The sequence below is a fragment of the Branchiostoma belcheri genome, unplaced genomic scaffold, assembly GCF_001625305.1.
Source record: "Branchiostoma belcheri isolate BF01 breed outbred unplaced genomic scaffold, Haploidv18h27 scaffold43, whole genome shotgun sequence".
In the NCBI taxonomy this organism is placed as follows: domain Eukaryota; kingdom Metazoa; phylum Chordata; class Leptocardii; order Amphioxiformes; family Branchiostomatidae; genus Branchiostoma; species Branchiostoma belcheri.
Genome location: NW_017804054.1, coordinates 2,248,129 through 2,265,003, shown reverse-complemented (window position 1 = coordinate 2,265,003; position 16,875 = coordinate 2,248,129). Strand labels below are relative to the sequence as shown.

Here is a 16,875-nt window from a genome sequence, read left to right as displayed (position 1 = left end):
CTAACTGTTACGATTTGCATACCAGTAAACAGCAATAAGTAAACAAAAACAATAAAGAAACAAAAATAACTCTACAGATGAGGAGACTGATATTTACTAACGTACTTGAGCGTCTTTAATGTTGATAACGACAGGTACAGACGTCTGTTGAGGGGTTCCACCATCAGGTAGAAACTCAGTCGCCTGAACCTAATAAAAAGAATGTAAATAAATGTTAGCAATCGACACTATGGTACATTAAACTAGTTGCAATATTGGTTGATATATCGATATTAAAAGACAGGTTCATAAAGATATATGTATAGATACAGTCAGATAAATACACATACATTTCTGTGGATAGATACCCCAATATAGATTAAAGGTAAAGTAGGTATTTGGATAGGTTGATACATGTTTAGATATATAGCAACAGAAACATTAGAAGTTAAGGTGTTATGATAGATGTATATGTAGATAAATAGTGAAAGGATCATACTCTAACTGCAATTTGATGATTCGGCGTTGTCTCAAAATCCAACTTGGATGGATCGTTGACTAGCAGGTTGACGATGGCCTGTCCTCTAAGTACAACTTTGGGTTCGATGTCGAAGACATTGTTTGGATCATTGATGACACTCAGGTTAAACAAGTTGTTGGGCAGCTGTTCAAAACGGAAGGCTAATGGTCATAAACCAACAATACTCATATATCACAAACAATTAATGAATGAATCTTCATTGCATCCTGTCCAGATAGACTATAATGCACATGTGGCCATATGTTGCAATTGTCTAGGGCATGTAAGACATGTAGTACAGAACACTAACAATACTACATTCTAACCCTAAATACTAAAATTCTTAAAATTCCATTAAGATAACAATGCATTATTGTTCATCTACTAATAACCGTTGTTTCTTCTCTCTTTTTGAAACTCATAGAAAAATACCTAGAAAGCAAAGGCAATAATTTGTCTCATCTAGATAGTCATTGAGGGAAATTTATGGGACTTACTGAGTCCTTGTCAGATACTGTCATTCTTAAACGGGGAAGTGGTGTGTCCACGGCAGGGTTCTCGGTGATTTCCACATTGTAACCTGCTTGGTTGAACTCGGGAAGGTTGTCGTTGGCGTCCGTAACACGGACAACGACGACGACTTCACTGGATTGCTCCGGGCTCGAAACCGTTCCATCTGGTTTGTACTCAGTTCCCTGTATAATAATTACCGTGTCAATGATTGTCACATGTGCACGACGTTGGAATGACAATGGCTCAACCATCTTCACTTCCTAATTCTACGACAACAAAAGGTCACACGCAGTACCAAATGTGGTACTAGATGGTACAAGCTTAGTCTTTACCAGGCTCCTTTGCATTTGCAGGCTGAATAAATAGTAGATTAAAATAACATAGCTGACCAGGGGAGTTGGAAGGCAAACTGGACCCTCTATGGCCCGCCAACTCCCATGACCAGCTACACTTTAGGCCGATTTCTCAGACTTTATAGGAGTTTTGGAGAAGACTAGCACAAGCATACACCTTACAATACCAAGCGTGGGGAGCAGCTGTACGTACCTTTATTCGCAGAAGGAAGACTCCAGGTGTGGTGATGGAGAATATGCCAGGAGCCTCCCTGTCCAGGTCTTGGTTCAGCGTCAGCCTTCCGTTGGTGCTACCGATGTTGAAATAGTTTGAGGGATCTGCAAAAACGTTTGATAAATTGATTGATTGATTGATTGATTGATTGAACATTGCAACAGTACAATACACGTGGGGCACAGACAGCTGCTGCTGAAGCAAATACAGGACAGACAATACTCATTTTCACTTGAGTTAAATGAGGAAAGTCATGTTCAGTGCCTTTCCCAAGGGCACAAGATCGATGGCATGTCAGGACTCTAGCACTCTGCCGTTGCGCCACACGACCCCACGACCCCATGTTGAATGATGTTTTGAGCTTTACAGATGTAGCAATGCATCAATATAGATTGTTATATTAAGTTGAGTTAGTTTAAGAATTGTCCCGTATCTTGTAAACTGTGTGACATACCTCCTCCAACAAGCTCGTACCGGACGGTATTTGTTTGTGATCTGTCGCCATCTCTACCCTGAAGAGTAAGAACGGTCGCGCCCTGATGGAGAAATGTTAAAACGAAATTAATTAGTCATCCTAAGATCCTACCCGAAAGATCGGTGGTTGAAACCTTGTGAGAGACCTTCAAGTCTTATGAATAACTTACAAATAATCGATTTCAAGCATTAGCAATACCGACATTTCAGTGTGTAACATGTAGCATGATAATGAAAAAATAGTGACATAGGATAAGGTCTTTTGTCAAACATAAGAGAATGGGTTGTCTGCTTCACCTCATGTCTACCAGTAATGACAACACATTGGAAAAACTGTTGAATTCATCTCCAGTTGCTTAAAAAAGGAGGAAAAATATTTACGACCTTCATTAGATAGAATATATTCTCTAGTATAGTCCCTAAGACCTTTACGTTATTCTTTTCTCCTTCTGTCCCAAGTATTATGGTACTTAGTATGTATAGTACTTATACATGTAACATCATACTCCAATGCATGCATCTAGCACCATGGGCACGGACATGCAAATATAGATTCATATATTCTATTGACTCCAGGGAATGGCTGACTAACCGCTCGACTGTTCTGATCTCCTTCCTTGATGGACACGTCATAAGGCTCCCCAAGCCAGATAGGAGGTCTGTTCTGTACATCATCAACTGCCACAAACACGTCCACTGATGTGGACAGGGATGGTGTTCCGCCGTCCTGGAAGCAACGGAAACCTTTACATTTTCTTTGTGATCTTTTGCTTATTCATTCATTCACTTACTAACGCACTCCGTCATTACGTATTATCCAATTATTAATCACTCATTATTACATTAATTATTATTATATTTTTATTGTTTTATCATAATCATCAATGTCATTATTGAATTGTATTATCATTATTGAATTATACATTATATCATAATTATTATATATCATTTATCATTCCATTAATTATAATAACATTACGCATCATCAAATATAGCTTGTTACAGAAAATAACGTGTATTATTTTCACAAGTGTTGCTTTGCATTTGTATATATATTGAACAAAGAAAATGTGACAAAAGTGATGATTGAATGTTTTTTCTTACAGTTGCTTGCACAGTGACAGCATACGCTGTTTCAGTCTCCGATTCAATGTCCGTCTTGTCCTTCAGTGTAATCCATCCACTCACCGAATCGATATCAAAGGAATTCATGTTCTAAGGGAAGATGTGGGTATATATTTTCGTACACTTATCAACTGACCTTCGATTGAAGGCATCAGATAATTCAATGGGATGCTTTTAATATCTGAGATAAATGCACGGATATCTTTAATATATCTATTTAAATGTTGAGACAAGATAATAACATTTTCTGACAGCCAGACTTTTTTGAGTCCTCAGCGTCAGACAGGCGTGGTGGCCAGAAAACTTTAGAGATCAAATGCTGATTGGTGCATCTCAAGGTATTGTCAATACATCTTAGTTATACGTGATTAGTTTATATCTACAACAAATTGGTACATTAAAAGATCGGCCTGGTAAGTTGATTAAACTTATCATCATCGTCCAAGTCATCACTTCACGTTCAACAACTATTATAGGAAGGACAAGAATAAAACTAACCGAAGTTAGATGGAAGTTGATGGCACCATTGGCTCCACTGTCCACGTCAGTTGCCGAAACTTGAAATATGGATGTCCCAATTTCTGCACTCTGTGATGATATGAGAAAGAAATGCAATTTATATGGCAGATGTTTGGCTTTAACTATTGCAAGGGGCCGCTACAGTAGCTATTGACTGATACCAAGTAGCCTGAATTCCGTAACTGTGTGATGGTTCATATAGTGGGAAAAGGAACAAGAAATTTGACAAGTACACTTGGTCTAGTAAATCAGCTGCAGGTAAATTAAATGAAATATGACAGGAACTCACCTCACTGACACTGGTCTCATACGGCGTGTTTTGGAACTGTGGTGAGTTGTCGTTGTAATCAACGATGTTGACGTGAATGTCGTTGTAGGTGATCTTCAATTTAAAACAGAAAAATTCAAGTATATAAAAATGTAACTTAAACCCTGCTTCTTCAGGGAACAAGGTTAGTTTTTTTATGCAGGTCTTCGGGCGGTTGGGAGTTTTGGTATTGTGTTTTGTAGAATTTCTAACGCGTTCTTTTGCCGACCATCCCACAATCAGCCACCCAGAGTTTGTTCTCTTCAACAGGATGTAGATTTTACGTTGTTATTGTAACAAACAATTACCAATATGTATTCAATACAATGAAACATTAGAAAATGAACATAGTCATCCTTATTGACATTTTTGTCTGGCCAAAAATTAAAGTTTTCTTTACCCAGAATCTTCTAAGATATCCAAAATGCATTTTATGGATAGTGAATATACACCAAACATACCTCATGTCCTCCAATGCCGTCACGTATTGTCAGTGAAAACGTGACAATAGGGTTCGTCTGAAAGATAGATATAAGTATACATATGTAGTAAAGACCATGTATACATGTGTATAGACAGCATACACATGTAAAGATCACAAAGACCACTAAGTTTGTGCATAGTTACATATGTAAATCATGAAACATGACTAGAACAAAACATATACAAAGCGGATGTTTCGCTGCAGTACGATACACTACATTTATTGTACTTATTTTTAACACCTACCATCAAACAAGTACATCTACCCACAAACACCCCACAAACAACATTAAAACATGATCTTCTTGGCAAAGATTATAACTATTGCTAACCTCACGATCCAAAATTTTGAGCACCCTGATGTCTCCGAGACTTTCCTGCCTGGAATTTACTCCTGCATCAGTAATGCTGAAGGTGTCGCCGCTGATGAAAAAATTCAAAGCATTTCCGTCTGGATCGCTAGCGCGGACTTGGAAAATGGATGTACCTGAAACATGATTCAAATTGCAAAATGAAGGGGATTGAAAATAACGGTGTTAAATAATTTATGTGGATGTAATCTTTTTATCTTATGGCTGATCTAGAGCTGGCTGGAAGTACCTGACGGAGGGGAGCAAGGGGCCAGTACCTGGCCTGTTCACATAGGCAGGTAGGCAGGCAGATCTAATATGTCATAATTAAAGTAACTTGTACACATTGATAATCGATCAAACTTGATTTTAACACCATTTTAGCTAAAATAGACTTGTGGTTCTACGTATGTCTTCGAATTTAATTGAGATTCTTTCAGAACATTTTTAATTACGAATGGTCGCAAGGTCAGGCTCTGAATATAATTTGTGTAAAATAATTTATCCAATTTACTTCAAGAAATAAACTTGAGTTTATAAATACTAATACGGTTGCCGCCTATGTTAATGATATTGTTAACAAGATATATAAATGCAACACAGATAGAAACGAACATCTTACCAACTGGAGTATTTTCTGAGATCTGTTTGCCGTTCAGTTCTGTTTCAACGTTTAGGAACTCAGGAGGCTGGACACTCACTGCAAAATAATGAAGAGTTCCATGCATCATTGTCTACAGTGAACATTTTTATTAATGATGATTAAAATTGTGGTGTAATTTCATAACATCATAACATAAAATATGAATTCCGTAGTTCAAAGTCCATATTTCATTTTACGTATTTTGTTTCTTATCTTAGAGCTACTCACGCACAGAAAGTATTATTAATGCATTGAATACATTTCAAATATTGATAAGAACTCACCTGTTACACCTATGCATGTGAACAGCACAACAAACCAACGCCCGGCCAACATAACTGCATCTACATGTCGGAATTAAAGTTGTCTGTGAGTTTTATGAATGCTTACTAGGTGTTCAAATGTCCATAGATATACTTTATGTATGTATAAAAACTAGCCATTTCAATTTGAAACTTTGTAGCTCAGTATTGATGTCACCAATGTACAAATAAGTTTTAGTACCAGAGCCTTCCACGTAATGTCTGAAATCGTACCGATAAACTCGCTCTGTATAACCTTCAACTACTTTAGCAAATTTATAGGCTACGATTTTTAATTGAATGAGCTCTATATAACATTGCAAAATAATCATACCGCATTAATGTGTTTTACATCTAATGTTACATGTCACAGAGTTAACATTCTAAGATCTTTAAAATATACTGTTTGCCCCATGAGAAGACCTATTATCTGAAGTAATCACCCGAAAAACCACACAGTATACTGTAAAGTGACGTTTTGTTTACAACAAAAATGTCCATGTACAAACAAAAGTGTAATTTAATTTCTTTATCATTTAGCACCTTATAACGTAAATTAACATTACACGGTATTACTTCTTTATTTTTTGACAACTATTCTTTAATTTTTGCCATAACGTGACTCAGAGCGTTTTTACAGTAACAGTCAGTGCACAAGAATCCGGCACGCCCAAGGCCATGCCGGGCACAAAAACAAGTATTAGCTGAATATTGCAGCGGAAAGGTAAATAGGGGTCACAAAACCCGGGCTTTTCCACTGTGACGTCTGTCACGTCTGTGGTAAGCACCCCATTCCACTTAGACGGCGCTCTCACCGCGCGCTCTCTGCGACCTGAAATTGGCCGGAGCGCGGTGAGAGCCCATAGAGATCGCCAAGGTCGCAATGAGAGCGCGATGAGAGCATCATGAGCGCCGTCACCTTGGCGACTGTTTTAAACCGACAAATGACAACAACGAGCGCCGTGAGAGTGCACAACGGTCTAAACAGCATTTTAATGCAAATATGGCGACCTTGGAGACCTCTCGGCGCTCTCTCGGCGCTCTCTCCGCGCTCTGGCCAAATTTCAGGTCAAAGAGAGAGCGCCGTCAAGAGCGCTGTCAAGTGGAATGGGGGTGTAACGTATTGTCCGACTCTGTGCGATGCTCTTGTACGACGCACTATCTGTAGAAAATGTGCTGGATGACACGAATTGAAAATATTCAAACATTGTCACCACTTGTCTGATTGCAAGAATGAAATTCAGTCAAGCATGCACGATATTTTAGCATTTGTGTGAATGAGCTATTGCTTAACTGCTTTTAAAATGTAGTACTACGCTAGCATAAAGCGGTTCTTTTTGGACCATGTCAGAAGACAATGTTTCCGATACACAATGCAAAGTGTTGCCTTGACACTAAGGTGCGCCTGTAACAATGCCTGAAACCACATGTATACTAGCAACCATAATATGAAAGAGGGTATTATTTCCACTTGAGGAAACATTTAAAAGATCTCATGTATATGTAGTTGCCGCCCAAAATGCTTGTCGCTTATTTTTGCAGCCGATCTTTCAACTGCAGTCTTATATCTAACCCCTTATCGCAATGCAGCAATTAGACACAATTTTGATATGTTATACGCCAGTTATATGTTCTTTTCTAGGAGGTTAAATGTCTATCACAAATGCACGGAAATATATCCCCGGGCAAATTACCTGACAAGGTCTATTAAACTGTGTACAATGGCAAGGTACCCAAGGACATGCCCCCCTCCCACCCTGTCCATTTCTATCGTACACAAGTAACATATCAGCAAGGACAAAGTAAGCCTTTACGTATCGAGCTACATATACACCTTATTATTTCAAGTGTTTTCTTTCTAATAGATTAGCATGTAATGAACAGGTGCCGTTCAAATACCTATTTTTCACCTGCCAAAGTCCTAACCATAGGAAGTGCTCTAGAAATGTACGTATTTGACAAAAACACTGTACATTCTTCAAATTTGGTACGTGGTTATTGATAATACACATATCTAGTTCTGATATCACGGAGGCAACGTGCAAAACAATTAGGTGAAAAGATCCCTCAGGCCAAACAAAAACAACAAAAAACTGTCGTTTGATTCCCACGGTCTTACTCCCTTAGTATACGGATACAAACTTTGGTGTCAAAACACATATCATTTGTAGTTATGCTTCTCATTTGAAAAGTAAAAGAATCTTAGTAAATTCTTACCTCTTCGAAGGAATACAGCGAAAAATACACTTCGTCATCCTCACTGGACGTTGTACAAAATGGCACTAATACTTGTTTCACCACACCCAAATTACGTCCCTCAACAGAGACACCGTAATTTCGGTAATGATGCAACTTTAAAACATCTCATTGAGAACCCTAAGGCCTGTTAGCACCCACGATGCACAACATGCTTTAAAAACCAGTTACTTAAGCTGTAAAACGTCTTGTTTTTACATTTCTGTTTATGTTGGTTAAAACACAGGATTGATTCCCTTATTCAAAGTAAGATAGATATACGGTAGGTTTTGTCTGGTCAAAAAACCGGTCGGACGGTTGATACAAAACGACTCAAATTTACAGGCAGATGTTTGACACAATAGGAGGGCTCTATCTGTCTGTGGGAACATGAACACCTGGCATTTAACCTTTCATCGCCTAAGATAGCGGCATTTACCGGTTGTTTTCTTTGTAGCCACGCCAGTAAAAACTACGAGTTTGTTATTCTACTTCTAGGGCGTTGTACCGATTTCCTTTGTGACTTGGTGGTAGACTTTATGAATGGAATACTTGGGTGTGCCTTTTTAAACCTCTTTACTACATATAGGTTACACCCTTCTTTTACGGCATATCTTAGGCAAGTTTTGCCCGTTCATTATTTTGTTGTATTCAAAACATACCACGAATTTTAGGAATGTATACTAGCATCATAGGGTCGAAAATGAGGTAGCTTAAACGGACTAAAGTATGAAAAAGGGACGCGATGACTTAATAAAACCTCGGAGGCGGCTGGAAGAATAGAAATTGGCCAAATAGAGATATAACATGCCCGGGGAATTGGCCCGCTAGAGAGTCAATTTTGCCGCACCCAAAATGTACTCTCTAGCAAACTGCGGCAAAATATACTCTAGCGGACCATCTCCCCTGGCATGTCATCTGTTTGGCCAATTTCTACTCTTCCAGCTGCCTCCCAAAGCCTGGTAGAGATAAAACCTACAAGAGAGCAGTATCATCTACCTGCAATAGGCTAGGGCTAGGTGGTACTTTTATAGATACAATTCAATATTATCACATAGATAGGTTTTAGGTGAAATAGTAACATAAATGTATTCGCAAACCTTAGACTGAGTGACTGTGTAGTTAGTTTATGAAATTTCTATCTAGCATCTTGTGCGTGCGGACAAAAAATATGCAGAATCTTCTTTAATGTGTTTTACCATAATTTATTATGATCATGTGTCATGCATATTGAAAAAAAAAACATACTGCATCAAAAAGGAAAGAAACGTGCATGGATATCAGCAGCGAGAGATCTTCTTATAATTCATCGTTTGTCAGTTGTAATAAAGGGAAAACAATGTCAACGTTTCATATCTAACATACCGTTTTAAATCACCCGTTATATATTCTAATATATACTACATGTATAAGCAAATAAGGAGTTACTTTGTAATATATAATCTGTATCAGTATTGCTAAAGCTATCAATTAATCATTGTCAAACTATACATGTTTTCTAACTTATAAGTCATAAATTTAAGTAGCAGAAAAAAGGGATATCTCTCTCAGTACTAGTGTATATTTTGCTGGTAGCCTAATTAACAATCGACGTTTTCTTTGGCCAACGTTGACTGAATTTGTTCGTACATCATCTCGATTTGTACTTACTAGTATTTACATTTTGAGTTCAAAATACAAAACAATTTACAAACGTTTACAAATTCATATTCACCATGCTAACTATATTTTTTCATGCATTATTTTGTTAAGATGTTTTTTTAAAAACATCTGAAATGAAATATTTACTAGTATTCAAAGCTTGTTCGAGTTGTCATGAAAATAGTCACCGTCTTCTAAATAGTCTAGTGCTAGAGAGATGCTGAGTTGTGAAGAATGGGTGGCGTTCCAAGATGGCGTTCTCTGTCGGTATATTCGTGTCTCCCTTTGATTCAGAGCCTGCTGTTCCCCTGGTCCTCGTGTTCGTAGTAGGTCCTGTCGTACACAGGCGGGACCAGACGGTGGTCGTCAGGGTCAGGCTGGCTGGTGAATACCTGAGGAATCAGAGACATTCGCATTGGAACTGAAGCTCGAGGGGAGGGGGGTGATTTATGTTCTACCTTTAGCTTATACCTCCATTCTACTTAGACGGCAACATGAGAGCGCGCGATGGCCCCAGCATCAATTTAGATACAAAACAAGGCGACCACAGTGTAACAACCTACAAGTCATCTTTATTCGTCATGAAAACAGCAATAAATCAGTGGAACAGCAGTTGTCCTCCTGCCCTGTTTCTTTCCTTTCATTATATATTCAAATCTTGAAATTTGCGGCACTGTCGTGACTCTTAAGTCACAGTTACAGGAAGCGGAATTACTTGTTTTTTTTCTGGGAAACAGGCTAAAATCAATGCGCGCGTGGACGTTATCCATACATATTACTTGGTGCGACCAGTCATGATAGAAACCGCACGTACCGTGGTGGACACCACCTCTCCATCATCGGCGCCCGTGGTGTACCCGGACGTCCCGCGGGCATCGCTGGTGAACACGGTGGTGTGAGAGGGTTCCTCCGGGGACGGAGCGCGCTTGGTCTGGCTCTGTACACAAAGCATGTACAAGAAATACATTATATGCACTCAGGCACTGTAGAAAAGTTCATATTCCTAACGCAACTAGACAATCCATCTATAAAACATATCTGTTTTTGTTTTATTTCTACAATAGCTAAAAAGCGAGAAGTTGAATTTCTATTTGTATCTGTTCATTTTGTTTTGTTGTCATTGTCATTGTCATTGATATTGTCATTGTTGTGACCTGTACTTAGCCAAGTGTGGCAAAAAAGTGCAATAAAGGTCATCATTCATTTATTAAATATTTTAAAAACTAAGTTTGATTCAGGGGTAGATTAGAAGTAGTTGTAATGAAATCTTTCCACTTAACCTCTCCTTGGAAAATATGATATTCACAGTTTGTGATTTAGCCGTCTAAGGACACCTTGCGGATTTGTTAACTTTATGTGTATTGTGTTCATCTCACCTCAGTAGTAGTGAAAGCAGGGTTGAAGTAACCGTCATCCCGACGTGTCTCCTGTGTGGTGACGTATTCACCATAGTTCATGGCCGGTAGGGGGCGCTTTATCGGGATGGGGGCGACTACCGGCTCGTAGGCGTTAGGTCTCGCCTTGTAGTCGCTGCCGAAGTCCATGATGGCGAGCTGTGTCTCCTCTTCCCTACAAAACAAGATTTAGAAAGGCCACATTTGTTAAAAATAATGGTGGGTGTGGGAGGGGGGTTAAGACAACATGTCAATGTAGTACAAGTTGTGACAGGTTGCATCAGATGCAATTGTTGAGCATTGCAAATTTTATGAATTCTTTAGAATATTTCTCCTATACACGACAAGACGGATATCTAGTACTATACTCACTTGTCAGTGAAGACTGGATTCATGTTGATCTCTCTGAGTATGAAAAGAAATAAATATCTTCAACATCGTATTGGTATTTTATAGAATCATTCACGCCAAGAAAAGCTAAAATTGCACTTCTAGTCTTTAACACGTAAATCACTTACGGTGCAGGCTCTGGGATTGGTTCTACCAGTAGTTTGCCTGAAACACAATACAGCGTGTAATGTATCGTCAACCGAATGCACATTACCTAATAGATTTGCACTAAGCATCAGAGCAATTTAATTCTAAATCAAAATGTTAAATTTTTACTCACTTTGCATCTTCTTCTTGTACCTGCAAAATATTAAAAGAATCACAAAAGCAGAATATTAGACATAAAAACAGCGTGCCCCTCACACATGATCGATCAAAACCATCAATAAAGAATTACTGCTAATAGTTCTTCTCCATTACAGAAAAACAACGTTTTAACGGTTCATCTTTTTAAAATTACACTACAACCTGCTCATTAGCAGATGAAAACGTAAATAAGCGTATCCAAAACGACATTAAAAGCGTAGCCTTTCTGTACCAGTATCGGCAGTAACACAGCAGACAGAGCAGCAGTAGTAGCCCCAGCAGCAGCAGCGCGGCCAGGGCGATCAGGAACGCCTCCCAGTTACTGAACCCGGCGTAGTCACTCTTCACTTGGGCAGACTGCACAAACAGAAGAACGTGTGGAAATTATGACTTTAAAAAATCAAATTCAAGTCAATACTTGATTTTTGACAGGAACAATGCTTACAAACTGCAACCTATTCTTGGCAGGGAAAGCCACCTGTCACCAAAAAAATCAGGACCATAGTATATATATATATTTAGGACCAAAGATACAAAAACCAAAAGCTCTGCTGCAGTATCAAGGTCAGCCACCATGAGGCCCATATTAAATTATTACTGCCATAATATCATAATCACACCTATGTAGCAGTTATCACAATTTTATGCTTTTATAATTATGATTGTTATAAGCATACGTATTTCACGATATATGAAAAAACTCACCCTTGCACCGACAATTTGGCAGTCAGCCAGCAGGCGATCTCGATCCACACCTTCAATAACTCTACAACAGATTAACACATTGCATTGATACGTGCTCCTTTCATCCACAAGCTGATTTGCCTTTGTGGATCATGGCACAAGAAGATTCAACAATATACCAAAAATGATAAAGTTCTTAATATCAATGTGTAAGTGTTCTTTAACAATAATATTTCCAATTGAATCAAAAAAGCTTATTCTGCTTAATATACACGTACCTTAGTCCTTCAGTGTCGGTGAGAACCAAATCTGTAGTCTTGTCGATGAGATAGTAGAGTACTTGAGACCTGTTGGACATTTAGCTGTTAGCTTTCTAGTATATACTCATTTGCACCTGTCAGTAAGTAAAGTGAGAAGTGCCTTTCCCAAGGGCACGAGATCGGTGGCATGGCAGGAATCGAACTCGGGACCTCTTGGTTCTGTTGTTACGCCACTCGACCCCACGGTCATTTGGCTTAACGAACAATAAGCCGTGCCCTTTCAAGGTCTGTAAAATATTCATAAAATATGCATGTATAAAAAAATACTCACTGTTGCCTGTTTATGTTTCCCTGGCTGTCTGTGTTATACTGCAGGCCCTCGTAGATAACCCTGTAACCGGTTTGGTCTTCCAGGCGTCTGAAACAATAAAGCGAATTCACAAAACAACATCCCTGTTCTGTTGCATAGTTATACATCATTGAATAACCATGGTTGACTTGCATATCTACTACATATAGTAGTATATATTTGATCAGTCATAAATAATCAGACAATTTCTCTGTTAATGCCGTTGGTTGCAGCAAAATGAACAATACAATGTAAATTTTTAAAGAAAGGGTGATTGTTGTAAACTTACTGTAAACATTCTTCTATGTTCGGTCTTACGCTTTCCGGAGGTGCATCCAGCACAGTACTAAGTCCGAAGCGTTGAGGTATGGTGTGTATCTATGAAAAAGGGAAGGGCAAAATGATATGTCATACAATAGTACTCAACAAAGATTAGATACGTACAACGTACGTGATCAAAGTATACTTTGAATTCAAAAAGGGAGAAAATCCATGAATGGAAAGTTTCTGTAGGGAATATTTACCCTGACTTCAGTGTCGTCAAACCTGCCTCCGCCGTCCTCCGCCCTGACGTTCACAGTGAAGTACCCGTTCTGGTAGTCGTCATAGAGTCTGTTGGTCAGGATCTGTCCCGTCTGGGAGTCTACTTGGAACGCGTCATCTACCTAACGTGTTAGAAAAAAAGCAAATAACATATGACATGTGAATTGGGTATTAAAGCGAATCAAGAACGAGTTCTAAATGCTCGTGCACATACAATCTTTTGACCCGGGCCCTTCACAATGTAGCGATTCGGTTGAATAGATGTACACTGTGTTACCTGTGAACTGGGCGAACCAGTTATGTCGTCCCTATTGGCGGTGAAGAGTACAGAAGTGATACTGTAGGTGATGTCACTGTTGGTTCCAGCATCTTGATCTGTGGCCTAGAATGTTAATAAAGAGGGAGTTTTTCATCATCACCATCATCTTCGTAGAAATTTCAAAGAAAGAAAACATATTTATAAAATGATGAGCAATTGATTTACAGATTACATTTGTACTATATCTGTGAAACCAATCTACCAATTAAATTGCGTACCTGAACGCGTGCCACAGGTGTGTTAAAGTTGGCGGACGCTGGTACACCTAGAAGTAACAACAGAACGTATTTTAGATACAACATGTATAGCAGAACGTATTTGAGAGGCAACAACAGAACGTACTTTATAATCGTACACACATGAAACCAAAAAGCCGAAAATTTATGCTAAACATGAAAAAATGGTTTTCTTTGAAGTTGTCTCACCTGCGTAATATACTTTGGTCGAAAACCTGGGAGCGTTGTCATTCTGGTCATTTATGGTGATGAGTGCCTTACTCAGGGTGTTGTCATTCGGGTCGTACGCTGTAGGTCCAGTGGGACAAGCCGTGTTCTGGAAAATAGATTATGTAAATATTATGTCTAGACAAAATGTCACAAGTGAAAATGATTTCTATCTTTCGCTGATCATGTACGAACGAATGATAAGAACGCCTACATACCGATGATAACTTCTGGATGACCAGGTCATACACGGCCTGTAGCTCCCGATCCAGTGGCAGCCGGTTGACAGTCACAACGCCGGTGGTTTTGTCTACGGCAAAGGTTCCGTTGGTATTGCCTCCTAAACAACAAAAAGGGAGAAATATCTTGATGTTTACCATTTAGACTTAAAGCAAAAACCTTGATGCTCTAATCTCACATTTGACACACAAGTATAGTTTCAAGATATAGGGTCTTTATTGTACACAACCAAAACTTTCTCACCTTTCGTTACGTTTTGGTGTCTATCAGACACGTTCCTCAGAGCTTCTGACTGGTGTTCTGCTTCTCGCCGCTATATGTAGCCGTAAGCAAGGTGATAGAGCTGGAGGTTTTGGATGTGTGTAAGAAAACCCATGTATGCTTTACTCTAGCAACCTGATGGAAATATTTTTGGAAGTATAGCTACAGTATACATACCCACAAGGCAGTAGAAGATTCCACTTTCACTGGGTCTCTTGGCTGTTCCTACGTTCGTCCCAACCGGTGCGTTTTCTGTCACATCTAGGTTGAACACACGACCTTCGGTTTCCTGAAAAATGAGTACATATAGGTCGTGCACATCACTACAAACCATAACAAGATGTGAAGTCTATGTTTAAAGTTAAAACTTTAGATCCAACACAAAGAAGCTCTCTCACCTACAGCTTTCGACCAGTCACTAGTGTAGTCTTCCTCAGTAGACTGACCCAGTGAAGCTTATCACATGGCTTCTTTGAAGTGTGACGTCAACACTGGGTCAAAGCTGTGAGAACTACTTCTGTTGGATCTAAAGTTTTAACTCAAAACATGTAACTACCAACACAGATGAGCTTTAATCCTTTTCAATTAAGCTACCTCTGATCCTTTTGTACGGCTAACAATAATATAATGATAATGCTTGAACAAGTGTTACCGGAGCGTCCTTAATGTTGACCCTGACTGTTACAGCGGACCGCCTTGGAGATCCTCCGTCGGCAAGATGCTCCGTTGCTTGAACCTGCCAAGAAAAATTTACAAAAATCATTGGTCTTAAATGAATATTTGTATCTCTATATCTCAGTCATCTTTAAGGATTTGATATAAAGCTTTATGTAGTAAATTTTTGTGGAAAATTTGTTGTTTTTTGTTGTTATCATATTCTTAAAAATACAATCTAAACAAAACAAATCTTACCCTAATGGGAATTTGATGACTTGGGGCGGTTGTTTCGAAGTCTACCCCGGACGGGTCCATGACCAGAATGTTGACAATAGCCTGTCCTCCGACAACGTTCTTCGGCTCGATGTCGAATATTGAATTTGGATCATCCAGGAGCGTCAGGTTGAAAAGGTTGTTGGGTGTCTGTAAACAAAGTAAAGATATGGTCTATGATACTAAAATCATAAGAAAATTAGTCCTTTAAATTACAACGACAATGTAGGAATAATTTGCTTCAAGTGCACTGAATAAAATAGAAGTGTAATTTCTTAATTTTTTTTCAACATTTCATAGAAAACATTATATTAAAAAGTAATTTATGCATTAACTGACAACAGACATACTCATTTTCACGTAAGTAAAGTGAGAAAATTCGTGCAAAGTGCACGTGCCTTTCCCAAGAGCACAAAATCGGTGGCATGACAGGATTCAACTCGGGACCTATAGCTATTGGTTCCGAGTTGAATGCTCTGTCGCTGCGCCACCCGACTCCACTATAAGAGTGTATTAATTTTAAATAGGAGTGGTCCTAACGTACCGCGTCCCTATCAGACACCGTGAGCCTCAGACGTGGCAGCGGCGTGTAGACTTCAGGGTGTTCGGTGATCTCCACTGTTCTCTCGGTAACCTCGTTGTCGTAGGTTTGATCGTAGAACCTCGGCAGGTTGTCGTTGGCGTCGATGACGAGGACGGCGACGTTCACCTCGGAGAATTGCAGCGGGTTGGTGTCCGTACGGTCAGTCCTCACCTCGATGGCCTAGATTTTTTAGTAACCAATGACAAAATGATTAGTTAATAGCGTTCTTACGTCTCGAAAATATTATTTTATCAGATACAACCAAAAAAATTTTAAATGGCCTTTGCATTAAACGTCTCTTCTCTTGACAATACGGATACAATTCGTGATGTTATTGTTAATGTTAGAGAATAATTGCCATTGTAACATTATCATATCTAGTATGGTAAAATAGCATCTGGACAGTTTGGCAAACATAGTAGTAAGTTATATAATTGTAATAGTATATGTCATTAAATATACGATGCAGGCTAGGCAGGCAGGGTCTGTATATGAACACAATCACTTATCCTTAC

The 16,875-nt window shown here is 39.0% G+C and overlaps 1 protein-coding gene across 1 annotated transcript in view; it reads right to left on the bottom strand.

Annotated features, from left to right (window-relative positions):
* Positions 1-16,875, bottom strand: part of LOC109478352 (cadherin-23-like) — a 28,471-nt gene that overhangs the window by 6,299 nt on the left and 5,297 nt on the right. Inside the window, exons 9-36 of the mRNA XM_019779880.1 lie at positions 16,322-16,540; positions 15,760-15,927; positions 15,500-15,583; positions 15,025-15,136; positions 14,565-14,686; positions 14,329-14,455; positions 14,122-14,168; positions 13,862-13,966; positions 13,566-13,706; positions 13,331-13,419; positions 13,024-13,110; positions 12,711-12,779; positions 12,454-12,514; positions 11,957-12,105; positions 11,199-11,217; positions 5,765-5,831; positions 5,460-5,537; positions 4,820-4,974; positions 4,466-4,522; positions 3,987-4,079; positions 3,677-3,766; positions 3,158-3,268; positions 2,646-2,780; positions 2,034-2,115; positions 1,559-1,683; positions 997-1,194; positions 479-643; positions 106-189 (exon numbers count right to left, since the gene is read on the bottom strand). Coding sequence (XP_019635439.1) covers positions 106-189; positions 479-643; positions 997-1,194; positions 1,559-1,683; positions 2,034-2,115; positions 2,646-2,780; positions 3,158-3,268; positions 3,677-3,766; positions 3,987-4,079; positions 4,466-4,522; positions 4,820-4,974; positions 5,460-5,537; positions 5,765-5,831; positions 11,199-11,217; positions 11,957-12,105; positions 12,454-12,514; positions 12,711-12,779; positions 13,024-13,110; positions 13,331-13,419; positions 13,566-13,706; positions 13,862-13,966; positions 14,122-14,168; positions 14,329-14,455; positions 14,565-14,686; positions 15,025-15,136; positions 15,500-15,583; positions 15,760-15,927; positions 16,322-16,540 — 3,039 coding nt within the window. The remainder of the gene's footprint in view (positions 1-105; positions 190-478; positions 644-996; positions 1,195-1,558; positions 1,684-2,033; positions 2,116-2,645; positions 2,781-3,157; positions 3,269-3,676; positions 3,767-3,986; positions 4,080-4,465; positions 4,523-4,819; positions 4,975-5,459; positions 5,538-5,764; positions 5,832-11,198; positions 11,218-11,956; positions 12,106-12,453; positions 12,515-12,710; positions 12,780-13,023; positions 13,111-13,330; positions 13,420-13,565; positions 13,707-13,861; positions 13,967-14,121; positions 14,169-14,328; positions 14,456-14,564; positions 14,687-15,024; positions 15,137-15,499; positions 15,584-15,759; positions 15,928-16,321; positions 16,541-16,875) is intronic.